We start from the raw sequence: 19,053 nt of genomic DNA on the forward strand, positions 1-19,053 counted from the left end.
ATGAGGGACTACTGGAGAGAATCCGTGTCCTTGCCTTTTCCAGTTTCTAGAGCTGCATTCCTCCATCTTCCCTTCCTCCATCTTCCAAGCCTGTAGCATCGCATCTGGCTGCAATCCTCACACTGCCTTCTGTCTCAGCAGTCAAATCTCCCTCTGTTTCCCTCTCATAAAGAGACTAGTGATTACATTTAGGGCCCACCCAGATGATCCAAAATAGTCTCCCCCCTCTCAAGATCCTAAATTTAATCACATCTGCAAAGTTCCTTTTTTCCATATAAGGTAAAATTCATTGCTTCCCGGGATTAGGACCTGATATCTTTGGGGGCCCATTATTCAGCTTTCCACAGTAGGTAAAAATTCATCAAGCTGTGCAATTGAGATTTGTGCATTTTACTTTTGCTAAATTATACCTCAGTCAAGAAATGCACATACTTCAGGAAAAGAGAGAATGATTTAAGTTCAATCATAGAAATGAATTCAAGGCCTACCAGATCTACTTTCTTCCTGCTGGGAGGACCATGGACCTGATTCGAAAGAAAGGCTAAGCTTCAAATGTGGGTCTAAAGACAAAAATAGGTTGAAGCCTAGTCCAAAAGAACATTCATTCTGACTTTACCTTCTCCCTGGACACCAACCTTCCCCTCAGAGTCTGGGCTTCTAGCTCTAGCTAAAGAAGCAGAGAGTTACAACGACTAAAAGCCAAGGCCATGGGGTGCATACTGACAAGGAATGGCAAAGGTTAACATGGTTATTTGGGCAAAGAGAATAAGGACAGCTGTTCAGCACCCACAGTGGTGAGCAGGAGGTAGGGAAGGCCCAGCCCCTGAGCCACAGCCGTGGACACCCTGTGAGGAATGGACAGGCTGTCCTGGAGGTTTGAGGCTGCATCTGTGGATAGGTACTGAAGCCCAGCCAGCGCTATGGTGAGGTAAAGTAGGGTGGGGTCCTGTACCCCCAGAGTTTGGAGATCCTGTCTCTATATCCCCCATGTCCATGAAACCTGGGCCTGGGTTCTATGGGAAGGACAGCCAAGAAAGGAAGATTACTTTTGTTGCTGCCATTGCAGGGGTCCTGGCAGCTGCAGGACAGAAATATCTTTAATTCCATGAGTGGTCATATGAGGTGAGGGAAGCTGCTTAGGGCCTATAGCATGGACTTAGTTTTAGGGATTGGAGCGAGTCAAGGGCTGAGGGCGCGTATGGGGGAAGGTTGGCTGTGTGGGGGCAGACATGTAAAGATGTCAATTGCTTTTTCTGTCCACAGGCAACATTCTGCTGGGATAACCTGCCCCTGGGCCAAGAATCTGTGTTACCTTCCTCTTCAACAAGAAAAGAAGTTCAAGGCTCACAGATGTGTGCACACAGCTCAGTACACTCAGCCTCCCCTGCCCACTCCACCCCCATTTACAGGAGATCTACTCCTGCTGTGCACATAATCTGGGATAATGGGGTCTCTAAACATCACTTCAAGAGTCCCAAGTCCCAAGTAGTGGTGGGCCAGGGAAAGGGTGCTCTTTCCCATAACCTTGGCTTTTGTGTGGCCTGTTGTACCTGATCAAGAGATATAGAAAGACTGGAATGTGACACAAGATTCTCCTTTCAGAATCACAAAGGCTTATACTTTAAGCCTTCCTATTTCTATCCTTCACCTTGCATTTCTTTTAATGTCCCCAACTCCCCTTTGATCCCAGTCCTCAGGGATCCTCACGAGGCCAAAACCCTATAGTTCCTTTTCTCAAGCTCCCCTGACTTTAACACCATCAGATTCAACCCCTGACCTTGGCCCTGTCCCAGCAGCAAACAGCTAATCTTGTAGCAACTAATCTCTTGTCCACTAATCTGCTTTCCAAACTCTTGGCACCTGAGCTATTTATAAAGCAGTATTTTATGCACCGCCCCCCGCCCAGGACCCTATTCTTCTCCCCTGACCCCCACCAATCTGAAAATTCACAGGACCTTGGGTATAAGAGGTTGGAGAGGCGAGCATAGCGACCAGAGCTGGAGACGGATGTGAGCTTCACCTTCCTCCCCAGGTAAATAGTCCAAAGTCCTCTTATTTCCAGCCCATACTAGGTCCCATATCCCCTGCCCTTAGCACCTTCCTCAATATATCAAGAAGCATTTGAGGGGCACCTTTCCCAAAAGAGCTGACAGGCACTCAGGCCCAGATACCCTGGAAGAGACCTCCGAAAACTCCCCTAAGCTCCTCTCGGGCCAGATCTAATACACATCAAAGAAAAGCATTAGCGAGATATCTTTCTCTCTCTAAAGATCCCTACTCCAAGGCTTAGCACCTGGCGACATTGATGGGGGTAAGAGTGGGCAAATCTGGGGAGGATGATGAGAACAGTGAATAGGTTCAAGGAAGGCTTTCAACTTCCATAGCGGCTTCTGCCACCAACAACCAAGAACATGAGGGCACCTTTACTCATCTGCACCTTTCTCCTTTCTTAGCTGTGTTAAGGCCACTGTGAGGTGAACTCAGGCTCAGAATCCATTGAAAAAACCAGAGTCTGGGTTTTGTTCATTCATTTATTCATGTATCTAACAAACATGTCTTGGCATCTACTCTGTGCTAGGTGATGCTCAACCTCATCCAGTACAATTTTCTTCATACTTTCCTGGATGAAGGCCTTTCTCCAAACAAATTCCTTCTCCCAAAACACTCTCAAGAGGAGAGGGCCCCAGCTATTTGATAAAGCCTCATCCTTTCTGGAGAACAAACAGTATGATTGGTCAATAATTTGTAAAAACTAGGGGAGTTTTTTCCTGTGTCCTGGATGGGTGAGAGTATGCCTGAATAAGTAACCCAGTAGGAGGGAGAATAGGAATCATGGATGGTGGTGAGGTGTCTAAGAAGAAAAGGTTATGTCACACCAGGTGTGTCCAGATGGCATATCAAAGCCAGGTAAGGAGAATGGGACCAAATGATTGAGCCTCCCTCCTTCCCCTCTTGCCAGAAAAGGCTCAACATCCACACCATGGCCAACATGTCTAGGTATGTAAGAACTCCTAATTCTCTGCTTCTGTGACTTGTGGCTTACCCAAACCCAATGACTTGCCTTTGGGGTGGAGGGGTTTGCAACCTTTCTTCTACTTGTGTTGCCTCCACCTGGGTGTCACTTCATTCTCCTTGGGCCTCTTCCTCTAATACTAGAAATATTTCCTTTTCTCCCCAATTCCCCTTCTTTCCTTTCCCTTCTTCTCCCCCTCCCTTCTCTTCCAATCCCCTTCCATGTCCTCTGATTTTCTCCTCTTAGGGTGTTTAAGAAGACCTGCTCCAATGGCAAGGTGAGAGAACCTGACCCAGCTGGGCAAATGAAAGGGGAAAAGGGATAGATGTGTATGTCCTTCAAGGTCTCAGGGGTTTGGGTTGGGGCCTTCAGGGGAATCCATTAAAAGAAGATTATGACAGTAACATGGGAGGTTGTTCCACAACAGCTATCCATCTACCTGGGGAAACGGGACTTCGTGGACCATGTGGACATGGTGGAACCCATTGGTCAGTGAGTCCGAAAAGGCAAAGAGCCTGGGGAGAAGGGGAGTGGGAGCAAGGGAGTGAAAGAAAGCCAAGAAAGGACCATGCAGAAGAGGAACTTCTGTTTCATAGTCTGAGGACTTTTCCTGACCAGGGTGCTGTCTCTCCCCCTCTCCATAGATGGTGTAGTCCTGGTTGACCCTGAGTACTTAAAAGGCCGAAAGAGTAAGTAAAAATCCTTGTTGGTCTGTGTATATGCCAGGGACCCCACTGGACGAGTGGACCAGAGAGTTATAAGAAAATTAAAAAGTGGATGGGACTGTGAATGTCTTATCTGATAGAAGCTAACAACTGGGAATTTCAGTCCAGTGTGGCTAAATTCTCTGGTTGTTAAAGAAGAACTGGAAATAAAGGTCAGAATAAGACTTTGAGAGGCTCAAAGTCTGAAAAGATTCTAGTGCCTCTTCCCAAATAATATTTAAAGTAGATATATTTCTAAAGCATTAATTACATTTTCTTTTCCAAGATCACACAGAATTTACATGTGTGCTGAAATTAAACGCTTTTTTCTAAAATCTCTGATTTTCTCCCTTATTGTTGGTGGGGCCTTTGCTTCACTGCTAACCTGAACACACACTTAGACTGCCTACTGAAAGATCCAGTACACCAGAAATCCATATTATTAAAATATGGATTAAATTATTAAAATTTGCATTAAGCAAATGTCCTGATTTTCAAATGTTGGCAGCTAATTAAGAGATTTTTTTAAAATCTCTCTTTGATTTGGATAAATCAAAAAATTTTATTTTTCCAAGGGCTGGATGTGACCTTCAGGCTGCCACTTTGCATTCCTTTGCATTTCTTTTTCCCTTTATTTGCATATGTTTTTCCATATCTCCTTTGTGTAGGGAAACCCATTTTTTCCATTAAAAAAAAAAAATCCCAAACAAAGAAATAAAACAATAACTACAGTAAGTAACAGCAAAAGACATTACTCTGGTTATAGTATTATAGTTCTAGATTACACTGAAATAATTGCTTTGCCATTTTTTTCTTTAATTCTTGCTCTGTGATCCAACAGATTGAAAATTGGGTTCCATTTGAAAAAGGTTCAGAACAAATTGATGAATACTAGTTCAAATGTAACCTTTAGGTATTGTGGAATAAACCAAACTTAATTGCTCAGATTAAACAGTGCGGATAAGCAGTCCATCCACTTTTAAATATCAGAGGAATTTTGGGGTATAGCCAGTAAATTAATCAACTTATTTAAGAGTCTCAATTACTCTGTAGTTCTAAACCCTAAATCATTTTTTCACAGCCCTACAAAATTTCCAGAATAACCTACAGAAAAAAATCTTCAGTTTAAAAAATGTATGTCGACCCAGGAAATAAAATGTGTTTATTCCTTTAATTTTAATCTTCATGTCCCTTAGTAGTTTTATATTATTATTCATTTAAGCTGTATGCATTTAAATTTATTCCTTAGCTTTTTTATATACTTTGTTACTTTTATCAAGATAATCTTACTTGCATAATATTTCCAAATATGTATTTTTTTCTTTTGAGGTGCATTTGTTGATGTAAAATATGCTAACGCTACTCCACTAAATGAAAAAGGCCAGTTGTAGGGCAATATATGTGGTAGTGTGAATGAAGTGTGGTTTAACAAAAATTGATGTGGGATCTTTCCGTATTATTTCTTACAACGGCATGTAAATCTACACTGATCTCAAAATAAAATGTTTCATTTCAAAAAGGCAATGAAAGATAAGTCATAAATATCTAAGGTGGCCTTATATTTAATTACCAAAACAAAGTTGGGAAGCAAATGAAACAAATTAAGAGCAGTTATCTCTGAAATATGTATGATGGCAGAACTTTGATTTCTCTTTTTGTTTGTGTTTTCTAATTGTCACACAACTAATATGTATTATTTATATAAATAACTTTAAATTAGATGTTGAATTAAAAAAACTAAAACAAGCTATTTCTTAACACAAAAAAGGATGATTGTAAACTGTCAGAGAATCAATAAGATCTTGGGGGTGGGGTGATGCCCTTCCCACCACATACCACAGCGGGATGTGACAAGAACAATTCATCTGATTAACACACCCTGAGCTCAGGGGCTATTAGATACCCTTTTGCCTGGCCCCTCCTCTTTTTCTGTTTTCTCCTCTCTTTCACTTCATCCCTTCCCTTGCTTCCTTCCAGCAACCTCTTTTCATCTTCTGTTTTTTTCTTTCCTTTGCTCCCTCTTTCCTTTTCCTATTCTTGCTCTCCCTTTTCCCACTTTTTTTGGCATAACTGGGAAACCAAGATGAATTTAATTTGTTGTATCTTTTGAAAATTGTTAAGTTTGTCCTCATGTAGAAACATTAGAAAGTACAGATGAAGGAGAAAGACTGTAATGCTCTCACCCAGAGATAATCACAAATATTTCAGTTCACATTTATTCATATTTGCTGTGTAAAAATATCTATATTTTTATTTTAAATGCTATATTATACATAATACTTTCTAACCTTCTTTTTGCCTCTGCAATATGTAAAAATCTATACATTTTTTGGTTGCCTAGTACTATATTGTATGAGTGCACCATAATGTATTTAGCCAACTTTAACCACTGGACATTTTTTGCTATGACAAACAACCCCATAAAGTACATACTTGTATGTATTTCTTTTCATACTTGTTCAATTATTTCTTTAGACTAAATGCCTGGAAAAGGAATGAATGGCCAAAGGGTAGTCACACATTTTTAAAGCTTTCTATCACCAAATTGCCCTTCAAAATGGTTGTACCAATTAACTCTCCCTCGTGCAGGGTATCCTGGAGAAGGAAATGGCAACCCACTCCAGTATTCTTGCCTCGAAAATCCCATGGACAGAGGAGCCTGGTGGGTTGCATGGGGTCGCAAAGAGTCGGACACGACTGAGCGACTTCACTTTCGTGCAGGGTATGAGGCTGCCCATTGTCCCAGTCACTATAAGCACTCCCATTACCGTTACTTTCAGTCTTTGTTGTATCTTTTGAATATAGATTCATTTTCTTTGCTTGTTTGTAATTTTAAAAGCAGATAATCTGGCTGTTGTATATTTTGACTTCTTAAAAATACAAAAATAAGTTGGTTTCTACGGCTCTTGGTAGTTTTCTTTTCTTTGGGTCAGGGCTCCTGATTAAAAATAAGATTCTTGACCCCTATTCCATTTTTTCCCCAACCCCTGTTGTAAATCTTTCCTTCCTTCAGTCTCTGTCACTGTCCTTGGACAGATATCTCTCTGTACCCCGTCCCACACTCCACTAGTGCATGATGTAGCTTTCTATTTGTCCCAATAATCTTAGGTACTAGCTGTGATGTATAATTATTATTGTTCCATTTCTCTAATATTCCCATGATCATCATCATCATCCACAGCTATAATTTAAATTTCCACAGGGATTTCTCGTACATCACCTCCTTACAACCACCCTGTGAGTTAAGTTGTGCACACGAGTCTGGGCTTTAGAGTCATGTCTGAGTTAAAATCCTGGGCTGTCATTTAGCTGCTCTGAGCTCATTTTCTCTACCTGTAAAACAGAGATAATAACTGTAGAGCTCTTCTGCAGTCCTATTATTGACAGGTGAAATAACTGAGGCTCAGACAACACGACAGATTTCTACAAGTCGTATGCAAACCTAGGTTCTGACCCTAGAGAATTACACAATGAATACCCTGTACCCATCACCTAGTTTTAAAAAGAATTACAGAAACCAACTGAAGTCTCCTGCGTATCCTTCCCTAATCCCATACTCCTTCCTCCCTCCACCTCAGGTAATAACTATTCTAAATTTGACATTTATTGTTCCCATGATGTTTCTATACTTCTAACTTTATATTTATATATCAGTGAGCAACTTTGGTATTGTTCTACATGCTTTTCAACTTTATATACATGGTATGATTGTGTATATCATTCTTCTTTTACTCAACTTTTGAGACTTAACCATGTTAATACATGGAGTTCAGGTTCATTATTTTAATCTCAGTTTAATATTCCACAATATGAATATACCATAACTGTTTACCCACTCTCCCACTGATAGGTATTTAAATCATTTCCAGTTTTATGCTATGACAAACACTGATGCCATGGACATTTCATATATTTCTCCTTACAAACAAGAGCAAGAGTTCTACTAAATTCTTCTTATTTCATAAGATATGAGCAGATTCCACTTTATTGGACAGTGCCCACAGTTTTCCAAAGTGGCTGTACAAACATATACTCCCACCACAGTATGTAATCAATTGTTTCACATCTGGAGCATTGTTCAACATTTAGTGCTGTCAGACTTAAAAATTTTTGACAGTCTGAGGAGGCAGAAATGTTATCTCATTGTGGCTTTAATTTGCATTTATCTGATTACTAATAAGAGTGGACATGTTTTCATACTTCATTGGCCATTCCATTCCACGCTTCTGTGTAGAGCCTATTCATACATTTTGAACACTTTTATATTGGAATGTTTGTATTTTTATTACTGATTTGTGGGAGTTTTTTTAGATACTATGAACACTAAACTTTTGTTACAGGTGTTGCAAATATTTCCTCAGGCTTTTGCTTGTTTCATTATTTATAAAGATACTTAATGTAAAGAAGTTTTAAATTTTACTGTAGTCAAATGTGGTAATCCTTTTCTTTATGGCCATACTGGTTTGATAATATTACATTGTTTCTCCATGTCTTCCTCTGAGCTTCCTCTGCCACTGTTAAGATCTCCTTTCCCCTCAGACCTGACAGGTCACTCTCTTGTTCCTTTGCCTGCAGTGTTTGTCATGTTGACCTGTGCCTTTCGCTACGGCCATGATGACTTGGATGTGATTGGTCTGACATTCCGCAAAGATCTGTACGTACAGGTCCAGCAAGTGGTCCCAGCTGAGTCCAGCAGCCCCCGGGGCCCCCTCACAGTCCTGCAGGAGCGACTGCTGCACAAGCTGGGGGACAATGCCTACCCCTTTACCCTGCAGGTACTGACCCCAAGCCCTAGGTAAGGCTTCTAGGGAAGATTAAGAGAGGAAGCTAAACAAGGAGAGGAAAGGGGTCCCTATTTCTTCTGTTTGCTGACCTCCTTCTGATCCTTTAGATGGTTGTCAACCTGCCCTGTTCGGTGACACTGCAGCCAGGTCCTGATGATACAGGAAAGGTGAGGTCTGGGTTCTCAAAAAGATGGACAGAGGGATAAATGGACAAGACTGGAGAAAGGGACAGCTAACGGATGGGATCAGATATTTCCTTATAAACCCATGAGGAAGGGAGTGGGCAGTGTCAGAAATGAGTTCTCTTTGCCTCTGCCCCTTTGCAGGCCTGCGGTGTTGACTTTGAAGTGAAGAGTTTCTGTGCTGAAAACCTGGAGGAGAAAGTCTCCAAGAGGTGTTTCTGTGGTCAACTTCCAAATCCCTGCCTCTAGCCTGCACCAGGAAACAGATCTTGCTCTCAGGACAGAAACATCCTTACTTCTAACCTCTGTAGCAGCATCACCACCAATTCAGATGCCCATTTCTGATTCCCCTCTAATTTCTCTTCTTTGCTCTAGAGCATGGGGTCAGCAAACTCTTCTGTCAAAAGCCAGACAAGAAATATTAGGCTTTGTGAACAATGTACTTCCTGTTGCACCTACTGAACTGTGCCACTGCAGCATGGAAACAGCCATGGGCAGTATGCAAATGAACAAGCATGGCTGTGTTCCAATACTTTATGAACATTGAAATTTCAATTTTATATAATTTCCACATGTCATGATATATTATTCTTCGATTTTTTTTCAATCACTTGAAAATATAATGACCATTTTTAGCTTGTGGGCCATACAGACATAAGCAGCAGACCAGACTTAGCCAGTGAGCCATAGTTTGCTGACCTATGGTCTAGATACCTACCTTGAGGGTCCAGAGGCATTCTCTGAGGGAAACCTGCCACCTCCACCACCCAAGTGAGGACTGGGCTATAGGTTTGGCACAAGAAAGGGCTGTGGGTCCTAAGGAGATGTTCTGGCTGTCCCCTTGGCCTCTACTTAGAGACTCTGTGCGGCTGGTGATTCGGAAAATACAGTTTGCCCCCCTGGAACCAGGCCCTGGCCCCTGGGCCCAGACTGTGCGCCGCTTCCTCCTGTCAGCTCAGCCCCTACAACTCCAGGCCTGGATGGACAAGGAGGTTTGTGACCCCCATTTCTTGTCCCCTAGCGTGCAACCGCTCTGAAACCCTTTCTTTATTGATCTCCTACTTGGGAAGACAAGGGTGGAGGCCAGGTCAGCAAGAGTGCTGAGGAAACAAATTCTAGGTCTTTATCTGAGTGTTCTCCCTCCAACCTTATAACGGGCCTCTCCTCCTGCTTTAGGTAAATTATCATGGCCAACCCATCTCTGTCAATGTTTCCATCAACAACTCTACCAACAAGGTCATCAAAAAAATCAAGATTTCAGGTGAGCTTCTTTTCCTGTCTCCCTGCCTCTGGTCCCAAATCCATACGTCTTTCCAGAACTCTGCCCCCACTTACCCAGTCTGCATTCATCTAGGCTTTCCCTCCATTGCAAGCTTATCAAAACATACATCTCTGTTCATCCATATATGCACATCTTAGTACATCACATGAAGTGTGCCCGTGTACAAGGGCAGTGAGTTGGGGTCTTGAGGATGACTAACTATAGTCATGTGCTTTTCCTGGCTCTGCAGTTGACCAGATCACAGATGTCGTCCTGTATTCACTAGACAAGTACACCAAGACTGTGTTCGTTCAGGAGTTCACGTGAGCTGGCGCCGGGGCTGGGGTCAGAGAGCTGAAGGGTAGGGTGGTGGAAAGAGGGTCGGGGTCTGGAGGCAGAGGAGAGGATTGGGGAAAGAAGGAAGTGGGGAAGAGGCCAGGACTGAGGAAGGTCAAGGTGAGGGCTGACGTGGAAAAAGGGAGGGATTCTCAAGAGAGCTAGAGGGAGGATACACACAAGAGGATCATCGAATTCTGAGAGAGGGTGGGGGCATAAGATGATTTCCCACCAGAGTGAATCATTCCCACTCTCCACAGTCAGACATGTCTGCTCTCTTGGATATTCCAGTAGGTTCATGGAATTGTGCAAAATACTCTTGGGAATAAGAATCACTTAGTTGGCAAGCCTAGCTTAAGTTCTTCTCTTCTTTTCTTTCAAAGGGAGACTATAGCTGCTAACTCCACCTTCTCCAAGAGCTTTGCAGTAACCCCGCTCTTGGCAGACAACTGCCACAAACAGGGCCTGGCACTGGATGGCAAACTCAAGCAGGGTGACACCAATCTGGCCTCTAGCACAATGTAAGCTCACATGTAACTCCTGGCCTTCATTTTCTACCCCACAACCCATTCTGTGTGCTATATACACAGTTCTGAGGTTTCACCTTCAATGAAGCCTACCTGTTTCAAAAAAATTTTAAACATTCAGAGACACCTCTTGGCAAGAGGGCCAACAGTAAGCTAAATAATACCCATGGGACCAAGGACAGGCTTAGGTCATAGGCAACAAGAAAGGAAAAAGTGGATAGGAAAAATTCCTTATGTTGTATAATATTTTAAAGCTCAGAAAGGTCTTATGTATGGTACTGTTATCCTCATAAGAATCCCATTAGGCTGGGTATGTGTTCTTATTCTATTTTACACTTAATGGCCCTGAGGCTCAGAGAGACGAAGGAACTTGTCCAAGCTTGCACAGTGGCAGAGGTGGAAAAGATGCTATCACATGTCATCTGGCTCTAACACTGTGATCTCTGTAGCAGCTACTCTCTAGTGAAGATAGAAGTTCAGTGGAAGACAGATGAGAAATGGAGAGAAAAGAGGACAAAAAAGAATATGATAGGAACTGATAGAATTATATCATCATTCATTTGGTCTGATGCCTAACATTTGGAGGCCCTAGTGTAAGATGTGTCTCCTACCGAAAACCATCTGCCACCATCTGACAAGCATTCATTCCCACTGCCTTTCTCTGTGCTTTATCAATCATGTAGCAATACATTGTTATTGCCTGAAAGAGACTGAGAAATCACCCCAATAGCATTACTTTGGAGATAGAGGATCAGCATCCCAGGGCAATGAAAAATCTTGGAAAATCTCCAAGATCATATGGCTTTCTGTATTTTCCTTTTCTTAAAATTAATTACTTTTGGCTGAACAGGGTCTTTGTTGCTGTGTGTGGGCTTTCTGTAGTTGAGGTGAGCAGGGGCTACTCTTCATTGTGGTGGCATCTGTTTGCGGAGCATGGGCTCTAGAGTGTGGGCTTCAGTGGTTGTGGCACAAGGGCTTAGTTGCCCTGCAGCATGTAGAATCTTCCTGGACCAGGGACCGAACCTGTGTCCCCTGCACTGGCAGGCAGATTCTTATCCACTGTACCACTAGGGAACTCCTGTGCCTTATTTTTCAATCAGTCAGTTTTCACTGAATGCTTGTTACATAATCATTTCTATGCTAAGCAATGTGGGAGGGTACAAAGAAGTTGAAGATAGTCTCTGCCTTCAGTTTATGGCTGAAATGGGGAACAAAGAGGAATGCAACCCAGCAATCCCACTGCTGGGCATACACACCAAGGAAACCAGAATTGAAACAGACACGTGTACCCCAATGTTCATCGCAGCACTGTTTATAATAGCCAGGACATGGAAGCAACCTAGATGTCCATCAGCAGATGAATGGCTAAGAAAGCTACGGTACATATACACAATGGAGTACTACTCAGCCATTAAAAAGAATACATTTGAATCAGTTCTAATGAGGTGGATGAAACTGGAGCCTATCATACAGAGTGAAGTAAGCCAGAAAGAAAAACACCAATATAGTATACTAATGCATATATATAGAATTTAGAAAGATGGTAACGATAACCCTGTATACGAGACAGCAAAAGAGACACAGATGTAAAGAACAGTCTTTTGGACTCTGTGGGAGAGGGCGATGGTGGGATAATCTGGCAGAATGGCACTGAAACATGTATATTATCATATGTGAAACGAATCGCCAGTCCAGGTTCGATGCATGATATAGGGTGCTCGGGGCTGGTGCACTGGGATGACCCTGAGGGATGGGATGGGGAGGGAGGTGGGAGGGGGGTTCAGGATGGGGAACACATGTACACCCATGGCGGATTCATGTTGATGTGCAAAACCAATACAATATTGTAAAGTAATTAGCTTCCAATTAAAATAAATATTTATATTTAAAAAATTAAAGAGGAATGTGAATGCCATCTATCAGTTAAATGTTAGTATGTGTAGTTCAGATTAAAAATCCAATAGGAGTTCAAAGAAGCCAGCATAGCTGGAGGAGACAGAAGGAGCTAGATCTTGAAGAATGTGTTGGATTTGGATAGCAATAGAGGAAGAAAAGAGAGTTCCAGGTTGGGAATATAGCCTGGGAAAACGTTAGAAGGTAAGAATCTGCACGGCTTGTTCTGAGCAAGGAGAGAGGACGGGTCCGGTTAGGTCGTACCCCAGGTGTTAGGGAGTTAGGGCAGGAAGGTTAGAGAGGCTAGGTGGGACCAAATTGTTAAGGGTTGTGAAAGTCAAGCAGTGTATTAATTATATTCAGAGAGGTAGCCTCCTGAGCAGAGGGTGACATGGTAAAACTGGATTTGAGGAACAGAAATGCGATCCCAGTGAGTCGGAGATCAGAGCCTGGGAGACCTGTCAGATGACAAAAGATGCACAGGAAGGGACTGGGGGACGGAATGAGTTAGCTCCCTCGCAGCCATTTCCCCTCAAACACACAACGATGAATACTACCACCTCCCAGTCTTCGACCAGGAGTGGACAAGGAGCTGCTGGGGATCCTGGTGTCCTACAAAGTCAGAGTCAACCTGATGGTGTCCTGTGGAGGGTGAGTGAGAATGCAGGGTCTGTCTGGGCAGGGGCTGGGGAGCCACTTTTGTTTTCTTCCCAGTTGGACTGACCCATTCAACTCGCCCCTTCTCTGGACCCGTTTCCCAAACCTGTGAGCTCCATGAGCAGGCTACCTTCCCTTCCAGAAACCGATTCTGTGGTTGAGTTGGCCTTACAATCCCTAATTCCCCTGTCAAATTAGGTTGCTACTTTCCATTTCCAGCTGCTAATTTTAGGGTGTCATTCTACCCTCAGCATCCTAGGCGACCTGACAGCCAGGTAAGAGACTGTGGGGTGGGGGGAACCAGGGCAAGAAAGGGAGGATGCAATCAGAAGATCAAAAGAGTGATAAGGGAGAATCTAAGGGCACCCTAGGACCAAAAAACTGAGGGAGAGAGGTTCAGGGAGTAGCCTTGGAGGGAGATCTGTAACCCAATCTTGGGATCCTTGCAGTGATGTTGGTGTGGAGCTCCCCTTGATCCTGATGCATCCAAAGCCATCAAACGGTGAGTGACCAGGTGGGACTCACAGGAACAGTGGTCCCGAGGGTTGGGGACCAAGCAATTCTGATTTCATGAATCTAGGACTGGCAGTTTGCGTAGAGATTCTGTAGCAGTAGGTAGGTTGGGTGAATAGCTTTGCAGGGCAATTGTGTGTATGCGTGTGTGCACACGTGCATGTGTGTATGTATTATGTATGTATGAGAGGGAGATGGTCAAAAAGGGAGAGGGAAGAGTAACAAGACATTTCTTCAGGGAACTTATTGGCTTTAATCCACATTTCCTTCCCTCTCTATGCTCATTACAGAGGCTGCTAGGTAAGAAAATGTGAGGCCTGGAAACCCCGCCCCCCACCCCTTTCCCCACTGCCACTCTCCATTTTATGACAATGGAAATGTTAAAAAGCTTCCCTGGAGTGTTTTCAATAGGTGTGCAGTGGAAACATATGGTTTAACTTTGTGTCGTAGTTTAGTAGTGCTTTTCATAAGCCCCTTTCCCTTTTTGCATCCCCCGCCGTCCACCTCCTGCTTTTCTCCCAGTTGTCATTCTTCACCCTCATCCCTTCCAGTCTTTTCTTTTTACCCTGCCTCCTAGCCCTTACTTCTCGTTTTTCATTTTCCCATGCCTTCTCTCCTTCCCACCCCCCATTCTTATTTCCCCTCTGAGGGGGGCACTTTTGAGTTGGGAGATTGGGGAAGGAATGAAGGAAACAAGCCCAGTGTGGTCTATGTGGGGTGGGGGCAGCTGAGAGGGGGTGAGGGTCTGAGCTGAGTGGCAAGGAAGGGATCACTGTTCTGGGTCAGGAAATGGGAGTGGATGATGCTCAGAGTTGTTCCTAACCTTCCGTTCCCTTCTGATGCTTCTGCAAGCTCTGAGGACATAGTCATCGAGGAGTTTGCTCAGCAGGAACCCAGTGGAGAGAGCCAGGAGGCTTTGGCAGCTGAGGGGAATGAGGGCAGCTGAGCGCCTGGCTCCAGTACCTACGTGTGGGAGCCCCCTGCAACACTCAATAAATCAGCTTGTCCGATGTGCCTTCTGATCTCTTTGGTACTTCCTCCTCTTGGAGGAGGGTAATGGAACTATCTAGAATAAACCAACTCCCCGCCTCAAGCCTCTTACCCCAACTCCACACTAGTGATTAGATTTCCTGCAGCATGTGCTTTTCCTCCAAACAACCCCTGACTTCCCTCTGGCAAGGCCACCTACCCTCTGTGAGTGCTTCAGCTTTTTGGCCATCCCTGTCCTCATCCCATCCCCAACTATCCCACTCCCAGGATCAAACACGGCCCAGCTGCCCCACCTCAGGACTGTGGGCAGGGCCTGAGAGGGCATGGCCCCAAGCCCAGGCCTGAAGGTGAGATTGATGGTTGGATGGAGTGCCATGTGACCGCAGGCAGCAAGTGCCACCCACCTGCCAAGCACAAAGCACACCACAAGGCCCCACTGCTGAGGCTTCAGCCTGGGATCCATCACACCCAAGCGCCAGTCTCTGTGCAAACCCAAGCCCTGCAATCCTTGGCTGGCAGAGTGGTGGGGGCCTAGGGGATAGGAAGATGTGATGGTATGGAATGGAGTAGGGGGCTCTCAGGGGAATCAATATCCTTTTCACCCAGGGTGTCACTTGGCCTACTTATCCTCACCCACTTTATGTACAATAGCTTGGAACCCAGCACTTGCTGGGTGAGCCCAGTACAAGGCATCACACGGTACGTTTTTGCCCCCTTCTTTGGCCGACTTACCTGGGGATTCTTTTCCTCAAAGTTATCTATTGTAAGCGTTGAAAAGTTGAACCAGGACACTTTTCAAGGGCCATTCTCTACTTCCCTGGTGGCTCAGACGGCAAAGCGTCTGCCTACAATGCGGGAGACCAGGCTTCAATCCCTGGGTCAGGAAGATCTCCCGGAGAAGGAAATGGCAATCCACTCCAGTACTCTTGCTTGGAAAATCCCATGGATGGAGGAGCCTGGTAGGCTATAGTCCATGGGGTCGCAAAGAGTCAGACACGACTGAGCGACTTCACTCATTCACTCACTCACTCAACTTCTGGGTCTAAGACTGCCTGGTACTGGGGGTAGAGGAGGGGTACAGAGTAAGTATCTGCCCCTCCTTTGCAGGCAACCTTTGGCATTGACTTCCTGTCTAAGATCATGTCCCTGGAGGACCGAATAGTGAGTGTTCACTCCCACGTCACTAACCCGGTACCTCAACCACTTAGGCCTATTCATCACAGTAGGGTAGCACCTACTGTGCTGTGCTTACTGTAATGTAAGCCCACATTACCTGTGGATAAAGGAGAACTAAAAAGTGAAACCTCTACAAAAATAACTAAATAAATAAGAAAAAAAGTGAAACCTCCCCAAATCACCAAACCTTGTGCTGTTTCTTATTCTGTCTCTTCTCATCTAATCTCTACCTGTATTTAACAAAGTAGCAGTCTCAAATCCTTAAATCTGTTGCTCTGTAGGCTCTTCCTTAATGAAAACAATCTACCGAGATAGAACCTCTCTTAAGATGGTAGGCACTTACTTGGTTTGTGGCCATAGTCGCTACTTTTCAGGAACCCAATTTCCTTGACTCTTTTGATTTTCCCTTCATTAAATTCTAGCCTTTAGAAAGCTAGTTAGCAGCAGTTATGAAACACAGCTGGCTAGAAGCACTTTTGCAGCCTAATTTCTAGCAACATTCATGATTCAATTATTGCTGTGGTTGTCTTCAACATCACAAGTAGGTGTTATGCCGCATTTTACCTGAAAAGGGGATTGCAGGAAGCAATAGAGAGGTTGGTAAAACTAGCAAACAGGATAAAAAAAAATACAAGCATGAGTGCATAACGAAAAAAAAAGGGACTAGCAGAGAGAAAGGCAGGTACGTTATTCTCTTTGAATCTCAACTAAATGTTTCCACTCTCTGCAACACATTATCCTGTAGACATCAATTTTTTCGAGGCAACAGATAAGTGGGTAGAAGATGTATGGGCAGAGAGAGGTAATTATATCATCATCATGTTGGTAGGTAACAAGATTGATCTGAACAAAAGGAAAGATATGACTACAACTGCTTCTGGCATATCTAGCTCAGTCCCAATGGGGAGGGTCTCAGTTCAGTTCAGTTCAGTCCCTCAGTCGTGTCCGACTCTTTGCAACCCCATGGACTGCAGTGCATCAGGCTTCCCTGTCCATCACCAGCTCCCAGAGCTTGCTCAAAATCATGTCCATTGAGTCAGTGACGCCATCCAACCATCTTATCCTGTGTCGATCCCTTCTCCTGCCTTCAATCTTTCCCAGCATCAGGGTCTTTTCCAATGAGTCAGTTCTTCACATCAGGTGGCCAAAGTATTGGAGTTTCAGCTTCAGCATCAGTCCTTCCAATGAATATTCAGGACTGATTTCCTTTAGGATTGACTGGTTGGATCTCCTTGCAGTCCAAGTGACTCTCAAAAGTCTTCTCCAACACCATAGTTCAAAAGTATCAATTCTTCAGCGCTCAGCTTTCTTTATAGTCCAACTACTGGAAAAACCATAGCTTTGACTAGATGGACCTTTGTTGGCAAAGTAATGTCTCTGCTTTTTAATACTTTGCTCTATTTACTTGGGAGATTTACCTGTGTCAGGGATTAGAGCTTTGAGGCTTCTTGGTCCTAGGGAAGCATCATTATGCCTCAGAAAGGACTATCCCTATCCAGTAACTCTGGGTCAGAAGGGGGTCTTACCACTATCTGATCACTTACTTCATTTCTCATTTATCTAGACAAGTCTCTACAGAGGAGACAGAATTTTTGAGCCCAGTGCCAAAACCAGTTGCAATGCAAAAAATATAACTCATGTCTCTTTATGATCTCTCCATTGCATTTGTCCCTAGTTATTCACCATAGCTTACTCTTTTGGATAACCTTGGCTTGTCCTATTGTGGGGTGGGGGTAAGGTTCATCTCCATACTATGCAGTGCAAAGGCCTGGAATCATGTCCCTGAACCTGACCTTTTTCTTTTGCACAAAAACACATACACACATACACACAGAGCTATTCCAAGGCATGGCTTCTGCCCTTCTTTCCTGAGGTTAAATCCTCTCTACTGAAGGAAGAGGAGAGGATCCTTTCTCCCAGTCTTGCTGAGGTAGGGAGAGTACAAGCAGAGAAGGCAAACTTCCTTTGCTGAGGTGATGGCCAGGCCAATTTTTCTGCCTGACATATTGAAGGGGAAATGGGACTAACTTCAGCCCAAAGCAGCTGCCTGGTTTGCTTTTAGGTGAAAGGGATGATAAGATAAAAACTTCTTTTCTGTGTCTCCTAGAAGATGCCTCTGAGAGTTGAGATTTGACTCCAGCCACTTCACTCTACTACCTTCCTTCCTTAACACACACTTTGGTGGTGAAATCCAACTGGGGCCCTCCAATGAGTCAGGCATCAAAAACCATTGTTCCTATTGACAGCTTAGGACATCCCTCTGCCTAATTTGATCAATTTGCTGTATTTGGGCTTCCCAGTTTCAGTCCTCCCCCACCTCACATTTACGGTTTAAATACTTGGCTACTTATGAAGCTCTTATTCAATTCCTAGGCTTAGGAGTAAAACAGAACCCCTGAAAATGCTATCTTTTTTCCTTGACCACTTCTCACAGTTACAAGGTGGAAAGTTCTTGCAGAGCCCAGGAATCAATCCCACCTGACCATGTGGGATGTCTTACTGATAAACAACATCTGCAGGGGATGCAATTCTACAGCAGCTGCTGCTGCTAAGTCGCTTCAGTCGTGTCTAACTGTGTGTGACCCCATAGATGGCAGCCCAGCAGGCTCCCCCATCCCTGGGATTCTCCAGGCAAGAACACTGGAGTGGCTTGCCATTTCCTTCTCCAATGCATGAAAGTGAAAAGTGAAAGTGAAGTCACTCAGTCGTGTCTGACTCTTCGTGACCCCATGGACTGTAGACTACCAGGCTCCTCTGTCCATGGGATTTTCCAGGCAAGAGTACTGGAGTGGGGTGCCATTGCCTTATCCGCTACAGCAGCTAGAATATCTCAAAGACCAACACAGTTCCTTCTCCATTGTTTTCTTATCTACGCCTTCAATATATGACAGGTCCTTTCACCTCAGTCTCTTATTGTTTGTGCCTTCTCCACACCATACCTACACCTCCACAATGCAGTTGCACCACGGTAGTGTCCCAACACAGAACCATTCTAAGTACCTCAAAGTAAGAACCAA

The 19,053-nt window shown here is 44.1% G+C and overlaps 1 protein-coding gene across 1 annotated transcript; it reads left to right on the forward strand.

Moving 5' to 3' along the window:
- Nucleotides 1-2,965: 2,965 nt before the first annotated feature.
- ARR3 (arrestin 3) lies at nucleotides 2,966-14,987 on the forward strand. The gene is made up of 16 exons (XM_027534621.1): nucleotides 2,966-2,997; nucleotides 3,260-3,290; nucleotides 3,441-3,501; nucleotides 3,658-3,702; nucleotides 8,293-8,492; nucleotides 8,609-8,668; nucleotides 8,828-8,895; nucleotides 9,540-9,675; nucleotides 9,860-9,944; nucleotides 10,195-10,267; nucleotides 10,664-10,801; nucleotides 13,268-13,351; nucleotides 13,609-13,632; nucleotides 13,807-13,859; nucleotides 14,161-14,170; nucleotides 14,723-14,987. Exons 1-16 carry the CDS (start codon nucleotides 2,981-2,983, stop codon nucleotides 14,814-14,816), a joined length of 1,179 nt encoding a protein of 392 aa, XP_027390422.1. The 5' UTR covers nucleotides 2,966-2,980; the 3' UTR covers nucleotides 14,817-14,987.
- The last annotated feature ends 4,066 nt before the right edge of the window (nucleotides 14,988-19,053 follow it).

This window comes from Bos indicus x Bos taurus, chromosome X (genome assembly GCF_003369695.1).
Source record: "Bos indicus x Bos taurus breed Angus x Brahman F1 hybrid chromosome X, Bos_hybrid_MaternalHap_v2.0, whole genome shotgun sequence".
Lineage (NCBI taxonomy): Eukaryota > Metazoa > Chordata > Mammalia > Artiodactyla > Bovidae > Bos > Bos indicus x Bos taurus.

Bases quoted from the DNA above. Each gene is read 5' to 3' on its own strand.
- ARR3 (XM_027534621.1), top strand. The intron at 8,493-8,608 runs GTACTGACCCCA...CTGATCCTTTAG, and splicing joins CCTACCCCTTTACCCTGCAG to ATGGTTGTCAACCTGCCCTG. The intron at 8,896-9,539 runs GTGTTTCTGTGG...GCCTCTACTTAG, and splicing joins GAGGAGAAAGTCTCCAAGAG to AGACTCTGTGCGGCTGGTGA.